Raw genomic sequence first — 21,266 nt, forward strand, 5'->3', positions numbered from 1 at the left:
TCCTCCACTATCCGACAAACAACATGGAAGGGAGGAAGGGCCGGGGGCCCCGACCGGACGCGTGGCGCGTCCTCAGCCGGCCTTGGAAGTCGCAAGCACATGCCCCTCCCCCCCCGTGCGCTCCGGCGGCTGCGGCCCTCCCTCCAAAAAAAAAGTTTAAGATAATGATTTTCAAAAAATTTCTGATGAACTCCAAAGATAATTAAAAAAATATCTTCTCTTTTTTGTCAATGGGTCGGGACCCTACCGACAAACAAGGGCCTCTCGCCAAAATGCAATTACTGACCTCGTATCTTGGGGAATTCCCACCGATCCATCCAATTCTTCTTCGAAAACCAAAAAAAAGTTTGGAATGAGCCTTGTCTCGACGTCTTTAAAATTCATATAAGAAAATAAAGCGAGGAAATATCTATCAGAAAAGCCGAAAATCACATGAATTCCAAGGAGGGGGCGGCGATAGACTCGTGAATCCACCAAAAACATTAAATTTCAGCCCCCTTTTAATTGAGATTTTATTGTGTGGGGAAAAAGATTGAGGCGGGGAAGGGTAGGATCGTAAAATCGCAGGGAGAACGTGAGCCGTTCCTTCCTGGAAGGTAGGCTTGGTCTCGGGCGTGTCCCCGCCCTCTTTTTGCGCACGTTTGGAGCGCCGTCTCGGCTCTGACAGCTGTCCCCGGTTGGGCTGATCTAGTGCGCGCTCGCTCACGCCCCTTGTCCTGCACCCTTTTCAAGTAAACGATGATTGAAACGGATCGAGTCCAATAAGTAGGGTCGTGCAACCGGATCGGTTCTACTCGATCACTGGATCGAACCGCCTTGAAATTCGGTCCAATTCTAATTCCTCATTAAAATTAGTTAGATTCATAATTCCAAGAAGAACCGTCCAAAAGTTGATCAACCAGATTAAATTTAGTTTTACATAATTTAAAAACACTAATTTTTATCTTGATATCTTTTTCTCTATCTCTCTTTTCATTTGTTCTCTCTAATCTTCATGACTCTTCGCTATTCGCCACTCATATGAGTCATCTCTCACCTCACTTGCTCACCAACTCACCCTTGCTCGTTTGAGCCTCATAGCCATTGTTTGTTCCTAATTCGCCTTTGTTCACCCACTCTTGTTTATTTGTTGCTCTTAATTGTATTTTACTATAAAAGGAATACAAAAGAACAGGTTATTGAGTAGACCTTAAAATCAAATTGAAAAAATTGATAGGTTTTAAGTTCTAAAAGTTGGGAATCGATTCTAAAATATAGGTCTTTCAGATTCTATGTTTGGAACTTATCTATCTTTAAACCGATCATTAACGAGGTCAATAATACAAAAAGCTTAGCTCATGATCAAAATATCACAATTAACCAATAAGATCATCTGGCTTTTGGTTGATCAGGTTGGCCCAAAAGGGTGGACAATTTGCTTGGACTCGTTCAAATTCTATCCTTTAGGCTAACTAGATATGATCGGGCCTAGTGGGTACTAAGCTCGTGGTCATCCGTATTCCAAGACATTCAAGTATTTATTAACTCGATCAAGAATTCGTGAATTGCTATTAAGATCGAGATAAGATCATTAGGCATTCCCGTATTGAATTAGTCATGCGTGATCAAACATCAAAGATCTCTTCCCATTGACCAAGAGAGAGAGACGAAGAAAACGAAAGGTATAAAGAAGACTCAATTTATGATCAAAATATCATGTTTAATGGATAAGATCGTTCAGTCTATGATTTGTTCAGGTATTCATTAACTTATTAAAGGATCTGTCATTCGCAATTAAGTTCGAGATGAGATCATCGGGCATTCTCGTAGTGAGTTAATCATGCGCGATCAAACGTTGAAGATCCTGTTCCACCGACCAAAAGAGGGAGAGAGAAAAGAAGAAGGAAAGATTAGATCCGAATTTACGTTGGCGGAATCGTGGAGGGATCCGGAAGTCAATGCCGAACGTGTCGGGTCGGTCGGCGACGAAGGACGATTTATGTCCGTCGGTGTGAGCGTTTCGCACCGTAGGATTTCCCCACCTCCCCTGCTCCCGCGCGGGGACGGGAAAATGGTCGGCTCGTCGCGAGCCGCGGCTTAACCGCGGTCAGCGGCTTAACCCGACCACGGTTGGGGATGAATACTTTCTCTCTCTCGATCTCGACATTTTCCCCTTTTTCTCCCGTAAAAAAAGAGAGCGACATTTTCACTCACTCATTTTCATGGAGAATCGCACATAATAGGACAACAACAACAATAAAAATACAAAAATTAGAAAATAAATTATAAAAAAAAAAGGGAAGCTAAAACAGAGCCTCTGCCTCTTTTTCTTCTCTTCTCTCTGTTACTCTCTCTGTCTCTGCGTGCGTCACTGAGGAATCTGCGGGAGGAGGAGGAGGAGGAGAATGATCCGGAGATTGAACGGTACACCGCATGCCCTTCTCAATCCATCTCCCCTCGCTTCTCTTCTTACTTCTCGTTCCTTCGTGGGCTCTGCTTCGTTTTGCTTCTCGTCGTTGCTAGCACGAGCTCGAGTGAGGGGGAGTGAGTTCCGTTGCGAAGTTCTCTTCTTTGTTTTTAAAATACTGTCTCGTGCTTGCCGGAAGGTAGTCGTCTCCTTCTTCTTCTTCGTCTTCGTCTTCTTCTTCTTCTTCTTCGTTTTGTTTATTCGATGGCGGGCGGGGAGTAGGTTCGTGCATAGGCTCGTGGCTTCATAGCCTTTAGGCCTTTATGGGGTCTGATGCTTTTGCGGGTTTTTTGTGGTTATCATTGGCGAGGAGTTACTGTAGTTATCATTCGTGTGTGGAGTGTGCTCGTTTCGTTGGCTTCTCTGAATCGGCTGCTGATTGCTTTGGCGACAGAGAAATCTGCATAGCCAATGGATGACGTACGTGGCAGATCTGAATAAACTCTGCTTCCGTTCTTGGTTTGTGAGTCCTTTTCCCGAGTGGGTTTATCTTCGCAAATCTTTTTTCTTTCCCTTCTGGGGTTACGTGGTACGTAAGACCTTCCCAATTGGTTTGGTTGCCTGCTCTCTGAAAAAAGTGGGTTCATTTCTGTATTTGTGTTCTGTTCTGTTTCGATTTCGGTTTCAAAACTTGAGAACTAAACCGAGGGTAAGACTCTTTTTTTTTTTCTCTTTTTTAAATCATCTCCATAGATGGGTCGTTTCTTGATGCGTGGCGTTTCTGTGTTCCCGAAATTTTGACGTGTGGAAATCGTACTTGCCTGCCTTAGTGTCTTTAATGAGTTGCAGAGCATTAAATGGGGGATAATTATCGATTTTGTTGCCAGTTTCATGTACTGTGTGAACATATTTATGGCAGGGGGTTGTCCCGAAGTTTCACTTTATTTATGGTTCTGGTCGCAGGGGACTGAACCGTATCGTGCGCATCCTGGGATCATGAGATGTATCTTGAGTTGGATCCACAAAGATATTGAAACGTTCGAGTGATTAAGATCTGCTTGATTCTAGGTCGGTTTGGGGAGTGAGGAACTGCGAAATTAGGTCGAAGCAAAGTCGGTTTTGCCGCCTTCTTGTCATAGATGGGTATCCTCGAAGAGATGGGCTTCGGCAGTAGCATCGACTTCTCATCAGCTAATCCCCAGGAGGCTGATGCCGAACAGGAAACCGAGGCTGTCGTGGAGGAAGAGTACAGCGACGAGGAGGTGGAGGTGGAGGTGGATGTGGATGAGCTAGAGAAGAGGATGTGGAGAGACAGGATGCTCTTGAAGCGTCTCAAGGAGCAGAGCAAGAACAAAGAAGTTCTGGATGGCGCGAAGCAGCGCCAATCGCAGGAGCAGGCGCGGAGGAAGAAGATGTCGAGAGCTCAAGATGGTATACTCAAATACATGCTGAAGATGATGGAAGTGTGCAAGGCCCAGGGCTTCGTGTACGGGATCATTCCCGAGAAGGGCAAGCCAGTGAGCGGTGCCTCCGACAATCTCCGAGCCTGGTGGAAGGAAAAAGTGAGGTTCGACCGGAACGGACCCGCGGCGATCGCCAAGTACCGGGCGGACCACTCGATCCCCGGGAACGGCGAGGACGCGGCCACCATCGGCCCCATTCCTCACACCTTGCAAGAACTGCAGGACACCACTCTCGGGTCGCTCTTATCGGCTCTGATGCAGCACTGCAATCCACCGCAGCGGCGATTCCCGCTGGAGAAGGGCGTGGCTCCTCCGTGGTGGCCTACAGGAGAAGAGGAGTGGTGGCCCCAGCTTGGCCTGCCCGCCGACCAGGGACCTCCGCCCTACAAGAAACCTCACGATCTCAAGAAGGCTTGGAAGGTGAGCGTCCTCACGGCTGTCATCAAGCACATGTCGCCGGACATCTCCAAGATCAGGAAGCTCGTCCGTCAGAGTAAATGTCTGCAGGATAAGATGACCGCAAAGGAGAGTGCCACGTGGCTCGCGATAATCAACCAGGAAGAAGCTCTGTCCAGGAAATTGTACCCCAATAGCTTCCCGCCCGTGTGTTCGGACAGTGGATTTGGGTCCTATGTCATCAGCGATGCTAGTGATTATGATGTGGAAGGAGCTGATGATGAACCAAAGTTCGAGGCGGAGGAATGCAAGCCTTTTGATCCAAGTGCTTTTGGCATCGGGCCAAGGGTGTCTACAGGCGAGCTTTTGATCCATCCACTGGTTTCTCAAATCAAAGGAGAAGTTCATGAAACCAAAACCAATTCGCGGCTAGTTTCAAAGAGGAATCAACCATCCGATGAGCCGAAGGCGAAGATGGATCAGAAGATATACACATGCGAGTTTTCTCAATGCCCTCACAGTGATCACAGCTTCGGTTTTCTTGATAGGACGTTGAGAAATAATCACCAGCTGAGTTGCCCTTATCGGAGTAAGCCTATCCCTTCCCAGGCCATTGGAATTTCAAACTTCCAAGTGAACAATGGCCAGCAAGCAGCCTTTCTTCATTCCTTTGCTCAACCTAATCCCAGTCCTCCTCCTGGAACTCATACTCCGTCTTTTAATATACGTGGAATTGGACTTCCTGAAGATGGGCAAAAGACGATATCCAATCTCATGTCCTTCTACGATGTGAATCTCCAACAGAACAGTACTAGTGCAGGGAAACTTGGTGCACCTTCAAATGAGCAGCAGTTGCTGAATGTTCAGCATAGCATGGGTGATAGCTTATTTGCTCATGGAGCTTTCATGGGAGGCAAAACGCATGAAGAGATAAACTTACCCTTGAACCATTCGGTCTTTCCATCGATGGGCAGTCAACATGATCAAAGCAAGGCATTTGATTCTCCGTTCGAATTTTGCCTCAATGATGGTACGGTGGACTCTCGATTTGGTTCTCCATTTAGTGTGACTGCGGCTGCGGCCGACTGCAATAGGATGGATTTGCTTCCAAGGCAAGATGGCTTTGTTTGGTACCGTTGAAGCCACTGCCTGTGTCTTTGCGTCATGATTTTCTCAGAACTGATGTAAGAGAAGGAGCATTGGACAAGCAGAAAAGTACCAATCTGTTGTTTAGTTTAGTTTAGTTTTGCTGCAAGTTGGTCGAAGATTTTGGTGTTGAACTTAGCTGGATTTGCCTGTTTAAAATTGGAAAATCGAGATGCAGAGTCGGGTGTCCCTCCTGCAGCATGCTCTATAGGATGGATAGTAACTTACAATTGCATTTGCAGTAACTGAAGAGCAGAGAATTTGGTAACAAGATGGGGAAGAAACAAAAACCGTACTCCATGGTCCCTAGTGTCCTAAAATTTCATGCTTTTTGTAATTCGTTTTCTTGTTGGAACTCTGCTGATACTGGGCTTGTAAAAAAAATTCTTATTTGGAATATACATACAATAGTAACTTCTAGACTTTTGCCTTTTGTTGAGCTAAATCTAGATTCTCTGTTTTGCTTCTTTTTGCTTGAATGGTGGGTCTCTTCTCTGCATGCACTCAAAAACTCCAGCGAACCACAAGTGATGTGGTTGCTGAGATTGTGGTTGCTGAATGATGTGCCAGTTTATTCTTTCACATATAAACCTGATCTCAGCAAAATCACAACATGGTCTGTACAGATATGGTGAAGCCAGGAGCTTAGTGCCGAAAGGTATGCGTGGTTCGAGTTTTCGTAACATGACACTCATTTAACAATTTGCATCATGTTGTTGTTTTATTGAGGGTTAGCGCGTCTGGTATCTCGCTGAATTCTCTCGTCAATGGTGATTAGGACATTCATCTAAGCTGTTGTTCTTATGATTATTAAATTAGGAAATTCATTTGCTTGAATCTGAAGGTCAATGGCGTGGCTTGTCCTTTTCAGGTTGTCTTAATTTATTTGGATGAATCATAGTTTTCTGTTGTAAATTACCCCAATTTTGGGGCCGTCCAAGGCCTATTCACTGATTAAACTGCTCCGCGTACGACCGGCTCCACAGCTTGAACCCATCCGATCTTTCTCAGTAGTTTTTACATGGCATGTGCTCATCTCTTTCGGTCAACAAAAATAAAAAATAAAAACGAAAAAGAAATATCGATTCCTTTCTTCCTATTTTATTCCAAAAATCACTTCACTTTCTCTTAACTATAAAAAAGAGCACCTTTACATGTGACTTTGTACAGAAAAATGAAGGAAAAACCAATAAAGGGAAAATTTCCGAGTTTGTTGCCTTTAGTTTTCTTATTAAAATTCATATATTTTTCTTTTATCTTTTTTTGATTTGTTTTGATACCTATTGATCTAGTTCACTTTATTTTTTTCAACTCATTTTTTTGGTGTTACTCTCTTGGCAATGTTCTCCTTGGAGTTAACATGGGTGTCAAAAGAATGTCTTCAGTCCAATCTACTCAGCTTCTGTTTTTCCCTTCCTAGATAAGAGAGGAGAACATGACAGTGCTGACGGATGAGATTTTTACTAACAGGCTATTCTTTGTCTAATCACCATGAAAGAGAAACAGTCTACAGAACAAAGCTAGAGACTGGATTTCTTCATGTTTTAACAAATTTTTACAGAAAAGAGTGATAAAATACTTGTAATCTATATTGAGAGATGTCATCAGTTTGCTGAAAGTGCTCCAGAAGAGGAAAGAAACGGCTAGAATTCTACAAGGGACGAAAAGAAGAAGAGCCCAGAACCCCAAACTGACCCTTAGGGAAGAAACTTTCTTTTTGTTTGATTATGTTAAAATGAACACTCGGTAATTCTCTAGCACTGCACATTGCCCTAATCGGCAGAAATTTTGTCATTACAGTTGAATGACGCGATACTGTTATCCTAACATCAGACGAAGACGACAAGGACTACGTTGTGCGTTCTAAGCAATTTGCTGAAAATTGTTTACTGTGGTCTGATGCATCGGGTTTAATGAAAATCTGAGAGACACTAGAGATCTTGGTGCATAATACAATGAGAGATAAGTCAACCATGCCGCTCTACAACCAAGCCGTTCTGCTTTCTCTTTCTTAGCTGTTGTCTTATTTTATTTTCTGGGTTCGTAAAGAGACTATTTTATCGCATGGATTTACGAGGAAATGATCAAAGCATAGAATTATGATAACATTTTTGGATTATGTGGAAGGAGATTGGTTGGTTAGTTTTGGTTGACCAAGTCACCTTTGTCTCTATTTCCTGAGCTGTGATACCCTCCAGGCTCGTTCCTCGTTTCCATCTGAATTTCATGCATTTCTTTATAGTCTTTAAACTAATGCAGAATTAAATGTTGGTATACGCTTATGTCAATCCCTTATTATTGAACCCAACTTGTACTCTCTCTCTCTGTGTTCCTTCTTTAAAGTTCAAACATTTTCTGAATTCCAAGTCCAAACCCAGTTTTCCTCAAGTCTCCAAGATTCCAAATTCTCTTTAGTCTTTGCCAACTTTAGGCAGAAAAGCTCTCTTTGCCTATGGACCAAGAAACGAGAAGGCTCTCTGATGACTATGAAGTGGCTGATGTCCTAGGAAGAGGAGGATTCTCAGTGGTCAGGAAAGGCCTCTGCAAATCGAGTGGAGATGGAAGAGAAGTTGCGATCAAGACGCTCAAGAGGCTCGGCCTGTCAACTCCACCACCAACGGTCCCGGCAAAGAAGCAGTTTGCTTCACTGACATTCCCCATGTGGAAGCAAGTACCCATTTCTGATGCACTCCTTACCAATGAGATCCTGGTCATGAGAAGGATAGTTGAGAATGTTTCCCCTCATGACAATGTCATTGACCTCTACGATGTGTGTGAGGACCAGAGCGGGGTCCATCTGATCCTCGAGCTCTGCTCAGGTGGGGAGTTGTTTGACCAGATTGTGAATCGGAAGAGGTACTCGGAGGTGGAAGCAGCTGCCGTGGTCCTGCAGATTGCCCGGGGCCTGGATGCTCTCCACAGGGCCAATATTGTGCACCGGGATTTGAAGCCAGAGAATTGCCTATTCTTGAACAAGCGTGAGGATTCACCACTGAAGATCATGGATTTTGGGCTGAGCTCCGTGGAGGAGTCCGACCCAGTCATTGGATTGTTCGGTTCAATAGATTATGTGTCACCGGAGGCTCTCTCTCAGGGAACAATAACTACAAGGAGTGACATGTGGTCTTTGGGAGTCATTCTATTCATCCTGCTCTCAGGGTATGTTGCAATATTTTCACTCTCCTGATTCGTGATTACATCGGGTAGGTAGAAATATGATAATCTAGTGGGGTAGTTGCTACTTCTGCAGTTTTCTTTGCTTAGTAGGCCCTTCACAGATGTGAAAATTCTCACCTTTTTGATTAAGCTCATCACTCTCTTGATATGAAAGTTTCAGGTTGGAGAGCTCACCTAGAATACTACATACTCAAGGTTACCGCTTGATTTATAGCTCGAGTCATGACAGTGTACTATGTGACTGCAAAGCCTAGAACGGTTTAAACTGACCGTTGCAGGATCTAGTTGCTTATCGGATTCGTTTGTGAGCTTTTAGCAATTCCTGTCTGTCTCAGAATCCAGTTGTTGACTAAATTTTCTTCACGTCGAGTGGGATTCCCATCTCTCTGAAAATGTTATTGTTTCCCAATTCCTGCTAAATTTCCTCGCAACCAGAGGGCTTAACGATTGTCAGATTCCTGAAAAGTGTTCCTTTCACTCGCTTTTTGCTTCCAATTCCGCTCCAGCAGAGGCATTAAAAATATTTCTCAGATCTTACAGCAATTGGCAGCCATCCGCAGATGCTAACATAGTTTTGTATGAATTTCAGGTATCCGCCATTCATTGCCCCGTCCAATCGCCAAAAGCAACAGATGATACTGAGAGTAAGTCAAGCACATCCATGTAACAGGAAAAGATTTCGCTCTCTTTTGTGGCCCTAGAATCAGGTATTTTTCTTCTTGGTTCCAAGGATGAATACTTTTGACTCAGTGAGATTATGTTTATTCTGTGAAGGGAGAGTTCAGCTTCGACGAAAGGACCTGGAAGAACATTTCCTCATCAGCAAAAGAACTAATTTCCAGCCTTCTGACCGTGGATCCTAGCAGGAGACCGAGTGCCCTAGATGTAAGATACTCAAATTTACTACTCCAATAAGACCTCTTAAAGTTTTTTTCACCTATGAATAGATGGATTTAGTAGCTATAAAAGCGAATTGCTGTCAAGAGAAATCCGTGCGTTTCTCGTAACTAGAGACTTAAATTGTACTAGACTGACCAGGGTAACGTAAATTCATTGCATAGTCCTGTAAAGAATCAAGAACGAGCAACTATTCTTGCCCATGATAATTTCTGAAGTAATGTACCTGCTCTTCGAGTGATACTAAACTTGCTGTTCGAACAGCTTCTCAATCATCCGTGGGTGATAGGTGATTTGGCCAAGGAGGAGCAGATGGACCCTGAAATCGTCACAAGGCTGCAGAGCTTCAACGCCAGGCGCAAATTACGTGCGGCGGCAATCGCCAGCGTGTGGAGCAGCACCATATTCCTGAGGACCAAGAAGCTGAAATCTCTGCTCGGGTCTCATGACCTTTCGAAAGAGGAACTGGAGAATCTTAAGGTTAACTTCAAGAAAATGTGAGCCATTGTCCCCGAATCCCCTGCACGCATGCTTTCATTTAGGTTCTCCGCTTTTATGGGAACTCTGAATATGTTCTAATTACAAGAACGCATGCTTGGCTCATCGCAGATGCGCTAACGGAGACAACGCCACCCTATCGGAATTCGAAGAGGTTCTGAAGGCGATGAAAATGTCGTCACTAGTCCCCCTGGCGCCTCGCATCTTTGACTTATTTGACAACAACCGCGATGGAACCGTCGATATGAGAGAGATACTGTGCGGCTTCTCCAGCCTCAGGAACTCCCGTGGGGACGACGCTCTACGCCTGTGCTTCGAGGTACGTTAATCTTCATTGTCTCCATAGAAGAGAATAACACACTTCAAGAAAGTTTTAGAGTCGGACAGTAAGATGCTCTACTAAGAACTAGGAGGGATTTTAAGGTACACCTGATTATCTGTATAGCCCCAGGAACATTATTTATCGGCTATACCGTGCCGGGAAGCAACAGATTAGAAATTCAGTACCGGTCTGAAAATTCCATTTATGTATTCTGCGATCTTTTCCTGTAATAACTGTAACAAACCGACCAAAATAAGCTATCTTTCTTCCCAGCCCCAGTAAAAATCTATCTTTTGCAACTCTGGACACGAGACCAGAGATCCTGTAAGAAAAATGAAACTCATGCTGACGTTAGTTCTGTGCGAACAACAGATGTACGATACAGATCGATCTGGGTGCATCACCAAGGAAGAAGTGGCTTCCATGCTTAGGGTAATACCACCGTTCAACTTTTTTCACTAAATTCATTGGATTTATTGTTTCTCCAAGTTGAAAAGGTGACGTTCCGATGATGACTCTTTCAACAGGCTTTGCCCGATGACTGCCTTCCCAAGGACATCACCGAACCGGGAAAGCTAGACGAGATATTCGACCAGATGGATGCCAACAGCGACGGGAAAGTCACCTTCGAAGAGTTCAAGGCGGCGATGCAGAGAGACAGCTCCCTACAAGATGTTGTGCTCTCTTCTCTTCGTCCGTCATAGTTTCCTGCTACTTCTGTGTTACGCCATAATAAAAAAGTTTTGTTTTCATGAAGTTTCTCTGTCTCTTTGTATCGGCCACATAAAAACTGTTGAGCAGAGAGAGAGACAGACTAATGTTCATTGCTATCTGTTGGCAACTGTCATTGTAATGATATTTCAAGGAGCCAAGCCTGGTTAAACTTCCATCCATACCTTTTCTTTTAAAAAATCTGCCGTTAAAGGACAAGGTTTCCCTTGACTGGCAGACCATTTAAGCATTTACATCAATAATTAAAGTAACTGAAGTAACTCAACTGATGTATTTTCTTGGGCAAGCTCTAGTATTTGCTTAGCTTAAGATGGAAGATTTTCCACTCTCAGGTAAAAAGGAGAAGCAATTTAACTCGTATAACCTCCAAAATTGCATCAAAAGAAGAACCCAAGCGAGGGTTATACATGTCCAATCCTCTCCCTTATTCATTAGAACCATAGTATTCACACAACTCACATTTACAGTTGCTACCTACTCTTGGTTGCTCTAAAATAATCAATGCACTATCTAACACTAAGGACCTAAAAAAGGCACAAATACCTAACTATATCCACCCAATGTGGCGAATGTTGTGCCATCTTTAATGAAGATCAATCCTAGCTATTGCTTTACCAGACTTGCTACATTATACAATATATTTCTGACTACGGACCTCTGTAATGCCTCCATCCCTGAAGCAACTCTGCAGATCCCAGCTCTCCAGGTAAATTGGAGCAAACAGTAAAGCTCAACTGGCAAATGGTATGCTGGGTGGGCTATATAAGAGGGAAAAAAATATACCTATCAATAATTGATAGGAATTGATATCCCTCTCTAGCTGTCGATAACAAAATAAACTTCAAACAGGAAAAAGTGATGGCAAAAACCAGCAAAGCTTGTATGAGCAGTCATGCATGCATCAATATATATTCTACTTTTTAGCAAAACATTTGAAACACCACACAGAACAAAAAACCTATGATCTACATACTCCTGAACTGAAAGGAAAACAGTTGAGAAACCCTACTCACACCTTTCAGAGCTGTTCACGGATGTAAGCCATGGATCTGAGCATTGAGCCTAGAGTGTCCCTTGAAACCTGAAATTTCACCTCTGTTTCTCCAGTGGATGTCTTCGTATCTTGAAGCTGGAAAAGGGATAGCAATATAATGTTGTAAGCAAGGATTAAATGAACCCAGTCAACAACACGTGAGAACACATTGTTTTGGACAAGTCACACAGTTTTAAGGTTCCCTCTCAGACAACTAACTAAAGAACACAACTCTCAAACATGAAGGAGAGATGATTCTTCTCAAGCATGTGAGAAACAAAAAGGTTAATCCCCATGAAAAGATATAACTGCACAGTGACTTTCCTCATGTACAGGATCCTAGAAGGACATAAATCAAATCCAAGACAAGTCCAATTGCCTGAAGGTCACCGGGACAATCGTGCACTGTTTTCCCAACAAAAAGCAACATCTGTGAGCTTTTGCTTGCTAGGGGAAATTCAAAGTTTAGCTCAACCCCCCATGTCTCTTATGCACCTTCTCCTACACTGAAAACCTAATTAAAAAACATCATAAACATACTTCCTCTAAAGCCCGAAACATTTAGGGGCATGGAACTACTTGAAGGAAGAAAAACCCTGACACCATTGTTGGACAGTCAGAAATTACACATCCTAATACGAAAAACTAGAAATTGATGTGGTGTACAAAACAATAGCTGCTAATATGAAAGATATCACTATAAAATATCTATATATCACCAACTCACCGAGAAAGGTTAAATGCTGAAACACTGAAGCCATAGGAGAAAAGGTGTCAAGCCTTTGCAATACCTTCAAATTGATGACAGCAACCTTATCGGTTGGGGATGAGAGCTGTTGGCTGATGTAGGCCATGGACCTCAACATGGGCTCTAACGTGACTCTTGTCAACCTGAACTGCACCTCTGTCTCTCCACAAGGAATCTTTCCATAGTCTTGCAGCTACAGAAAGGTGAGTGAAAATGAAGTGGGCTTGTAAGCAATATCCGCACAGAGAGAGAGAGAGAGAGAGAGAGAGAGAGAGAGAGAGAGAGAGAGAGAGAGAGAATGACCTCAAACGTATGGGTATATTCATATCAGAATGATCATATAACTCCAGTCAGCCCCACATACGTACTAAACCAATGGAACCACAGAAAGAACACATGCTTATACTGAGATAAGCGACAAAAACTACCTTCCAGACGACAATGAACAACACAGTGTCTATTCAAATATTTAACAAGTACGTAAATGTAAATGTCTCAACTCTGAAATGGAAATTATCAATGATATGCAAGTGGTTAACATTAGTTTACAATCAGGGAAAAAAAGCCTGATGTACAAAAAGCATAACCATATGGAAAGGCAGAGAAACTCGTACCTTCAAATTAACTACAGCGATTTTACCAGCCAAAGCTGCAGTACTACTCTCAATTACCCAAGTCATGGACTTAAAACAAGTTCGAACAACCTACATTAAGACAAGACAATTAGAAATTGACACAAAATGTTGAACTACCTTTTAACAAATTAGAAAAGCTGCAAAAACCCCAAACTTATACTCATGTAATGCATTTACCATCCGTCAAAGTTCAATTAGATGATTTTTTAGCCAAAACAATGTCAGTTTTATTTCACTTAGGCCACGTGAGCACCATGGCAAACACCATTTGCTTTCTAGCGTCCATGTCAGTAGTTCTTCAACAGTTCTTATCGATAGAATTTTGATGGAGCATAAATGTGTCACATAGGTACAAGTTAGGAATTCTTGGTGTCACAGAAAAATGTTTGGGGTAAGTGTATCACAGCAGGCATAGTTTAGGGTTTTGGCAGCTTTTGCCCTCCAACAAATTCACAAGATGAAAAATGATGAAGGAAAAATTTAGAAGTAAGAGAAGAAAAATGCTTCCTACTGTGTCGTCAAGTGTGCCATTGTCATGTTGAATTGACACAGGGGCGAGGCTGGGCTGAGTTAAATCAGCCACAGGAACTCCATTGTTGTTAAGGTTAAAACGAGGAGGATAGGCACCTTGCCAAGGCCACAATGCTGGGAACATCTCGGGGACAGATGATGAGGTTTTCTTGCTACTGTCCTCATTACTTCCACTGCTCTGTGAACTTGGCAGAGCCACTTTAGGGATGCCTTTCTTCACGGAAGCTATCTTTCTAATACCCTCTTTTAGAGCACTCATTGCAGCGTTATATGTTTCCACGGCAATTGCTCCTTCCTCGGCATACTGGATGGCTTCCCGACATAGACTGTTGAAGCGAGACGTAAGAGTTTCAATACCATGAGGATCAGAATTCTGTTCTTCAGATCCCAACAGAGATTTTGCATTGCTGGTCCATCGCTTTAATATGTAATGAGAAGGAAGGGTAAGTACATTTGTCACAGTGAAGACAGTCAATATATGTCTGCAGAGCACTCCTGAGTACTCAAACATTCGACAGCTGCAGCTTGCTTTCATCCCAGATACATTCAGAGTAACTATGAATGCCTTGTCGTCATGTTCATATTTAGCAACCCTGTATTTATTGATTACTCCATCATCCTCAATCTTATTTGCAGTATACACAAAAGTTTCAACTAGTTCCTCCTGGAACTTGGCAAAGATTTTCTTTGAGTAAAGGTTTGCTGCCTGTTGTTCCATAGGTGATGGAGTTTTCAGGACTGGTGTGGTGCCCATGGTATCATAATCTGCTTCTATTTCCTTCTCTAGTGAACTTTCCAGAGCCCTTTCATACTGCTTAAAAAACAAGGGGACTGTTGTTTGTTGGTTCACATATCCATCAAAGAATGAGCTCACCCCTTGGTTTGATGAGATTGCAGCGAAGAAAGTGTCACGAAAATAAACCGGAGCCCATTGCTTCCTAGCGTTATATACTGCTTGAAGCCACTCGTTTTTTTGGAGACCATACCTGTCAAGAAGAGCGACCCATGATGCTTCAAAATCCTCAATAGTTTCAGCGAAGTTAATGCAACTGTACAAATCCCCGTAAAAAGAAGGATGAGCAAGGTAGATGTGAGCCAATCTTTCCTGGCCCTCCCTTAATATGTGCCACTTGCAGATACAGTGACGAGTTTGAGGAAGTACTTGAGCCACTGCAGCTTGTATGGCTCTATCCTGGTCAGTAGTTATAGAAACAGGGGGTCTATCGTTCATTGCAGATAGCCATGTCCTAAAGAGCCATGCAAAGGATGACTCGGACTCATCTAGAAGTAATGCACAACCAAACAATATCATCTGACCATGATTATTTACACCAGTGAAAGGAGCGAAGGGAACTTGGTACTGATTTGGTCTATACATGGTGTCAAAAACTACAGCATCTCCAAAGTAGGTATATGCTGCCCTTGATCTTGCGTCAGCCCAAAAGACATTAGTCATGCGGTTATCATCATCAAGCTGGATTGCATAATAAAAACCTGGGTTTTCCGCTTGCATTTTATTAAAATAGTCCAGAAGGTTTTGGGCATCTCGTCCTAGATTTCTCTTCCGAGTACTGGGTCTCATGTAGTTGATGGAACCAATGTTTCTTGCCAGGTGATTTGATTCGACAGGGGAGATATTCCTCCCTCCTCTATTTGGCTCAATAGAGATATGGTTCCCATCCAAAGAAGCATGAGCATCACTAATAGCATCTAGAGGTTCACTCACATTCTTTGTAGCACTAGCAAAATGCCTACTTGGTCGGAGATGATGCACTTTACTAGGAGTTGCTGCTGAATGGTTATGCTCCTCCACAAACTTTGACACAACCCAATTGTCTGAGTCTTTCCTCTCAATTCTGAGCATTGCATTGCAGCTTTCTATATTTTTCCTTTTCAAAACCTCTCTGGAACACGCAAAATCCCAACTTACAATCGGCCCATCAGGCCTACAACGGCTAAACTGACCAACTTGGGTGCTGAAACCGACGTGTCTAGCATATGTGTCATAGAAGCTTCTTGCAGCTTCTTCTGATTCGAACTGCATTCCAACACATGGTTTCGCCCTTATGTCATAGCCTGAAGTAGTTGTCTCCCGGTCTGAACAAGTGTCGCTGGCACTCACATCACCCTGATCATGCACAACATTTCGAGGGACGCGGTGTCCCCTGGGGACCCCATTTTTATCAACCGATTCAACCTCCATTGTATCTAACTCATAACCTAAAGTAGAAAGCAGTGGCGGCGAATCGCTTCCATAGGCTCTCCGTGCCTACTCATATCATTAAAAATGTGAAAAGAGCCATGCTAAGCATCTCCCCAAGTGGCGAAAAGTATGATATGGGAACTACATCCTGCAAAGCTGAAAAAAGCACGACCAAGTGAAGGAAATTCACCCATAAAATGAAAAAAAAGATTCCTTTTTTCTTAACTGGAAAAACAGAGAATTTCACTCGCGTGGAAAACGCGATATCATCACCATCCTCAAAAATCAAGATGAGTAGATTCACTATCACTGCTCCACAAATTAAAACAGAAAACAGAAATGATCCGACAGGGGTTAACGACTGCAGCTCCTTCCGAATAACTTCCACCGCTCTAATTCCTACACTCCGAAATAATGGAACCGCAGAGTTCGAGAGAGAGCATCGATTTCGACCTCGACCACGGCCTCGACCGCGCAGAGGAACTTACTTCCGCAGCGCGAACGCCGCACACCATAGAAAAAACACGGCGCGACATGCATTTCTTCCGAAATTAAACAATGCATCCCGTCATCCCCCCCGGCCGAAGACGAGAGAGCCGAAATCGAATCGAACGACGAGGCGAACTTACGCGGCACTACTGAGTTCGGCGCTCGAGCGATTAATCGCGCGTCGCACAGCGAATTCGAACGGCGGCAGCCGCCACTCGTACGCTCCGGTGAGCTTTCCGGGCTCGCTTCTGCTTCGTTTTCGGCGCGCCGGGGCCGGAGCCGGTGATTTTCCGGGGACTCGGGCCGGAAGAGCGGCACCGCAACTGACAGAAGAAGAAGAAGAAGAAGAAGAAGAAGAAATGCGAGACCGGGGGTGCTGTTTCGTTTTGCCGTTTCTTGTCATCGTCGATGCATTGTGCATTTACGCCCCGGGACTCTGTATTAATTACGGACGGCGTCTCCTCCGTTCTCTAGCGTTCCAATTGGGTCCATCGTTCCAGCAAATTGGGCCCCGTTAATAAATGCTTCTTTAGCGTCGGGGAAATTTCCAAATAAAAGTCCGAAATACGCTTAATTTTTCAAATAAAGATTTGAATTTAATTTTAAACTGCCATCATTATCTCATTTAGGAGTCTAAAAGTTCTTTCATTTTCTCAACTAAACGTTTTCAAATAATGACTTGAAATGGTCATGTCAATTTTAAATAAATGACTCTTCCCTTTTTTTTTTCTTTCTATTTTCCTTTTTCCCTTTTTTTCCCTGTAAAAAGACAAACTAAAAAAATAAAAATAAAAAGCTAAAACTTTAAAATAATAAAGAAAAGAAAGGAAAATTTAAAAAAAAAAAAACAAGCAGAGGGCTAGGGCCAACTCTCCCGGCTGTATTATTATTATTATTATTATTATTATTATTATTATTATTATTAGTTTTAGCCGTTTTTTTTTTCTTTTTTTTTAAGTTTGTTATTGTTAAAAAATAGAAAAAGGAAAAATGAAAGAAAATAGAAAAAGTAGAAAAAGAAAAAAGAAAATATCCTTGACTAGTTGGTGAAGTTAGGTCTTTTTTAATACTGATATGGCTACTTTAGGCCATTATTTAAAATAATTTTCATTTCAAACTCTTATTTAAGAAAATGAAAGCTCTTCAAATCTCTATTTGAGATAAAATTTAATTCTTCACCTAATTTGAGAAATTGATGGCATTTCAAATTCTTGTTGGAAATGTTCTCTTTGTCTCAAGACATTATCAAGTGCATTTGAGAAAGTTGACTAAAAAAAAAAAAAACAGAACTAATATCACAAAAACTCTAAATTGGTGTACTTATATTAAATTTATCCAAATTATTTTTTTTGTTTAAACTAATTTTTTGACTACCAAAAATCTCAAACTAGTTTCATTGTCAATGGCAGTATTTTTTTTCAGTCCTACTCTATACTCACTCTCAGACTTTTGCCTTACCTCTTGCAGGGCGTGGGAGTCGAAACCCATTCCCTTCCAAGTGATCACTGGACTGAAACACTTAATCGCCCCTCCTGAGAATGTGAGGATTTGAACCCCTCACCTCCTCCTTCCATGTGAGAATGGAACCCCTCACCTCCTCCTTCCATGTTGGAAGGGTGATCACTGGAGCGAATCATAATGGTTTGTCAATGGCAGTTGAAAGTGTATTAGTTTAGGGTTTTAAACATGTGTATTAGCATGTGGTTTTTGTTGTACTAATCCAATTTAAAGAAAACTAATAAATGGAAAATTTGTCACAAACGTATTAATTTGGGGTTTTTTATATTCAAATAATTAGTTTGGATAAAATTGTTATAATTTGTGATTTTTGATTGTCAAAAAATTAATTTTTGATAAATTTGTAAGAGACATACCGGTTTAAGATTTTTCGTAGTATTAACAAAAAAAAATATAATTTGCGAACAAATATTTTAAGTTCTGAAAATATTTATAATACATATCACAAGAGACATCGAAAATTGAAAACTTCCGCTATATATAAGCATTTCATCGGAATTCAGTTTAAAAAAATAAAATCGTGGTGAAATCCGATTTCTCTCCTAATTTTTTGCGAAGTTGCATAATCGGAGGTTGCACGCTGCTAGAATTCAGTTTCGAAATCACGGTTTAAAAACATTAACTCGAATCGAATTGAAAGACGCCAAATCTAGTCGATATACAAGGTTGCCCCAAAAGAATCAAAGCAAAATCCACAAACTGTTTCGCCTTCGCAAGAAAGATATCTTCAACGCTTACGTCCAGAACAGATGGATAGATCTCTCTTTCTTATCCCGTACGATGCGAGCGACCACGACGGTGATGTCGTCGGGCTTGCCCCCGCGGCGGCGCTCCTCGCCACAGTACTTCTCCAGGCTTTCGGAGAAGGGCGTCCTCGCGGTCTTGTCGAGGGAATTGGCGTGCGCTCGGGCGGCTAACGAAGATGCGATGTCCCCGAGATCCTTGCCTCCTCTGATCCCGGCTTCGGCCACGTCCTTGATTTGATCCGCGAACAGGTTGTCGAACAGCCCGTCCGTCCCGGCGACGATGATGTCCCCCTCGCGTGCTTCCACTTCGTAGCTCTGGACATTCGCGCGAAAATCGTTATCGAGCCAAAGAAAATCACATGAGAGCCGTCGAATCAGTCGATATGAACACATGTAGAGATTTGGAGATAAACATAAGGCTCCTGCGGATTATATCATGTTATGATTCAGGGTTTCGGGCGGTTTATGAATTCGAAACCCGGACCGCCTTTTATTAGACATGTCGAACGTTAAAGCCGGCTCGTAATCTCAGTACGTAGCGAACCAAATACGTGGAATCTTCCGATGCAAATCTCCATCTGCAAATTTTTTAAGTTCTTTTACCTGGGCTGAGCTCGGCGTACCGTAGAGCCCCGCCGCCGTACTTCTTCCGAGCTGATTCGGACGATTGAAACCGTATTCTTGGACCGGCGACCGGTAAACTCCCTCGCCCTTTCGGAACCGCACGAACCCGCTGTCACCCACGTTCACGACCTGCAAACGACCCTGCGACGAGGAACGCACAACGGGAATTTCACGCGAGTTTAGTAACACGGATCAGTCGACTCGGAGACACCACGAAGTGAAAGGACGTTTACATTGTCGGCCAGCGTCAATAGACACGCCGTGGCGGATCCCCTGACGGAGGTCCTGTCGAAGGCCGCACCGAGGACCGACTTGAGGTCCACGTGACCGGCCTCCTGCCTCCGGACCTCGTCGGCGCAGCCCGTCATGAGGCCCCGGGCGTACTCCCCGGGGTCGACGCCCAGCCTGACCCAACTCCCGACCCCGTCGGACACGCCAATGGTGTTCTTCTCGGAGCATATGAAGTGCGCGTCGTCGCCGTCGGGGAACACGGCCCGCTTCTTCGGCACGTAGCACGACCCGGCGATCATCCTTAATTTCCGGTTCTTGGGAGCCCGGCGGGCACCACAAAGGAAGCTCATGCTTGTGTGTACTCTGGAAGGTCGATACGTTAGGGTGTATATATAAAGATGAAAGGAGGGAGACGGATTTTTAGTAGTAAATCTTGTAAATGGTTGGATTAGGTTTTCGAATTCTAGTTGATGTAAAATTACGAGAAAAATCAAATTTCTTTGATTTCAATTAAATTATCCTCTTTTTTTTGTTCTTCTTCTCAAGTAGATTTTATCTTTGTCAAAACATCCCTCGGGATTGGAAGGCAGGTGGATTATCTGCAGTTTTATTTATTCTCTTCTACTTTTTTGAAATTTCTTTTTTCAGTCTTTTTTTCTGTCATAATTATAATTTTGATAGTATAAAAATAAATATTTTCAAGATTTTGTCACGTTTTATGATGATTCCAAGCGATCCTAGGTTTATTTATTTATTTATCTTTGATGAATAAAAGGATGAGAAAAAGAATTATACTTGGCTAATAATTAGAAATAGATTGACTGCCATATAATATCATTAGAAATTAGAAATAGATTTAGAAGCACAGAACGGCTCCCATTTACTACAAGAATAATTTGGAAAAGAAAAAGAGCGCAAATTACAAGCTCTATGATGACTATAGAGGCTCGGACAAAATGCAGCTTTCGACTTGCTTCTACTGATGACTATAGGGACATAAGAAGGAATTCAAAATCAAAGAAGCTTAGATTTTCATGATTTATTCATGATAAGAAGGATGGAGACATGCCTTTTCTATAGTAATGACCTTGAAAAAAAAATGATCGTTGAAGATATAGAAGCAAATAAAGAAATCCGATTTTTCTATCAATCGATAATAAAATACAACATTTCAATGTCTTGGATTGAGAGAGGACCCGGCTCCTTATATAAGCTATTAGTAAGTGCCTTTACTAGGCATCTTCCATTAAAATATATAAAAGAGTTGGATCTTTTCATAAGAGTAGCACATTTTTAGCATTTGGAATGCTCTTTGGGGCTCTAAAAGGGTTTGGCCAAATATTGTGGTGTTTGGTTCAATTTTTTGAGAACTTTGGGAAGATGCAATTACATTTTCAAGGGGCTTCAAAAGCCTTCGGGGGAATGGAGGGGTAGAGGACCATGCGGAAGTTACATTTTTGGAATGCAATTTTCGGTACTGTTCATCTCTCC

At 42.7% G+C, this 21,266-nt stretch overlaps 4 protein-coding genes across 7 annotated transcripts; 2 read left to right on the forward strand and 2 right to left on the reverse strand.

The window, feature by feature from the left end:
* The first annotated feature begins 2,252 nt into the window (after nucleotides 1-2,252).
* On the forward strand, nucleotides 2,253-5,821 carry LOC104454048 (ETHYLENE INSENSITIVE 3-like 1 protein). Of its 3 annotated transcripts, none has more exons than XM_010068762.2 (2): nucleotides 2,253-2,403; nucleotides 3,350-5,821. In XM_010068762.2, exon 2 carries the CDS (start codon nucleotides 3,526-3,528, stop codon nucleotides 5,383-5,385), a length of 1,860 nt encoding a protein of 619 aa, XP_010067064.2. In that variant the 5' UTR covers nucleotides 2,253-2,403; nucleotides 3,350-3,525; the 3' UTR covers nucleotides 5,386-5,821. The 3 variants fall into 3 exon arrangements, with proteins under 3 accessions (XP_010067064.2, XP_010067065.2, XP_010067066.2); XM_010068763.3 differs by lacking the exon at nucleotides 2,253-2,403 and adding an exon at nucleotides 2,417-2,585; XM_010068764.3 differs by lacking the exon at nucleotides 2,253-2,403 and adding an exon at nucleotides 2,640-2,909.
* A 1,579-nt stretch (nucleotides 5,822-7,400) lies between these two features.
* On the forward strand, nucleotides 7,401-11,172 carry LOC104454049 (calcium and calcium/calmodulin-dependent serine/threonine-protein kinase). Its single transcript, XM_010068765.3, has 7 exons — nucleotides 7,401-8,550; nucleotides 9,158-9,212; nucleotides 9,343-9,453; nucleotides 9,730-9,962; nucleotides 10,075-10,282; nucleotides 10,658-10,717; nucleotides 10,813-11,172. Exons 1-7 carry the CDS (start codon nucleotides 7,844-7,846, stop codon nucleotides 10,987-10,989), a joined length of 1,551 nt encoding a protein of 516 aa, XP_010067067.2. The 5' UTR covers nucleotides 7,401-7,843; the 3' UTR covers nucleotides 10,990-11,172.
* A 217-nt stretch (nucleotides 11,173-11,389) lies between these two features.
* Nucleotides 11,390-17,053, reverse strand: LOC104454051 (protein FAR1-RELATED SEQUENCE 3). Of its 2 annotated transcripts, XM_010068766.3 has the most exons (6): nucleotides 16,797-17,051; nucleotides 13,945-16,315; nucleotides 13,413-13,502; nucleotides 12,842-12,991; nucleotides 12,033-12,146; nucleotides 11,390-11,775 (listed from the first exon to the last, which is right to left on the reverse strand). In XM_010068766.3, exons 2-5 carry the CDS (start codon nucleotides 16,165-16,167, stop codon nucleotides 12,036-12,038), a joined length of 2,574 nt encoding a protein of 857 aa, XP_010067068.2. In that variant the 5' UTR covers nucleotides 16,168-16,315; nucleotides 16,797-17,051; the 3' UTR covers nucleotides 11,390-11,775; nucleotides 12,033-12,035. The 2 variants fall into 2 exon arrangements, 1 of the variants encoding a protein (XP_010067068.2); XR_001989184.2 differs by lacking the exons at nucleotides 11,390-11,775; nucleotides 12,033-12,146 and having other exon boundaries at nucleotides 12,854-12,991; nucleotides 14,061-17,053.
* Nucleotides 17,054-18,839: 1,786 nt separating this feature from the next.
* LOC104455779 (probable protein phosphatase 2C 55) lies at nucleotides 18,840-20,103 on the reverse strand. The gene is made up of 3 exons (XM_010070510.2): nucleotides 19,778-20,103; nucleotides 19,524-19,685; nucleotides 18,840-19,235 (listed from the first exon to the last, which is right to left on the reverse strand). The coding sequence occupies exons 1-3, from the start codon at nucleotides 20,072-20,074 to the stop codon at nucleotides 18,909-18,911; spliced, it is 786 nt and encodes a 261-aa protein (XP_010068812.2). The 5' UTR covers nucleotides 20,075-20,103; the 3' UTR covers nucleotides 18,840-18,908.
* Nucleotides 20,104-21,266: the final 1,163 nt, after the last annotated feature.

Source organism: Eucalyptus grandis, chromosome 7, assembly GCF_016545825.1.
Source record: "Eucalyptus grandis isolate ANBG69807.140 chromosome 7, ASM1654582v1, whole genome shotgun sequence".
In the NCBI taxonomy this organism is placed as follows: Eukaryota; Viridiplantae; Streptophyta; class Magnoliopsida; order Myrtales; family Myrtaceae; genus Eucalyptus; species Eucalyptus grandis.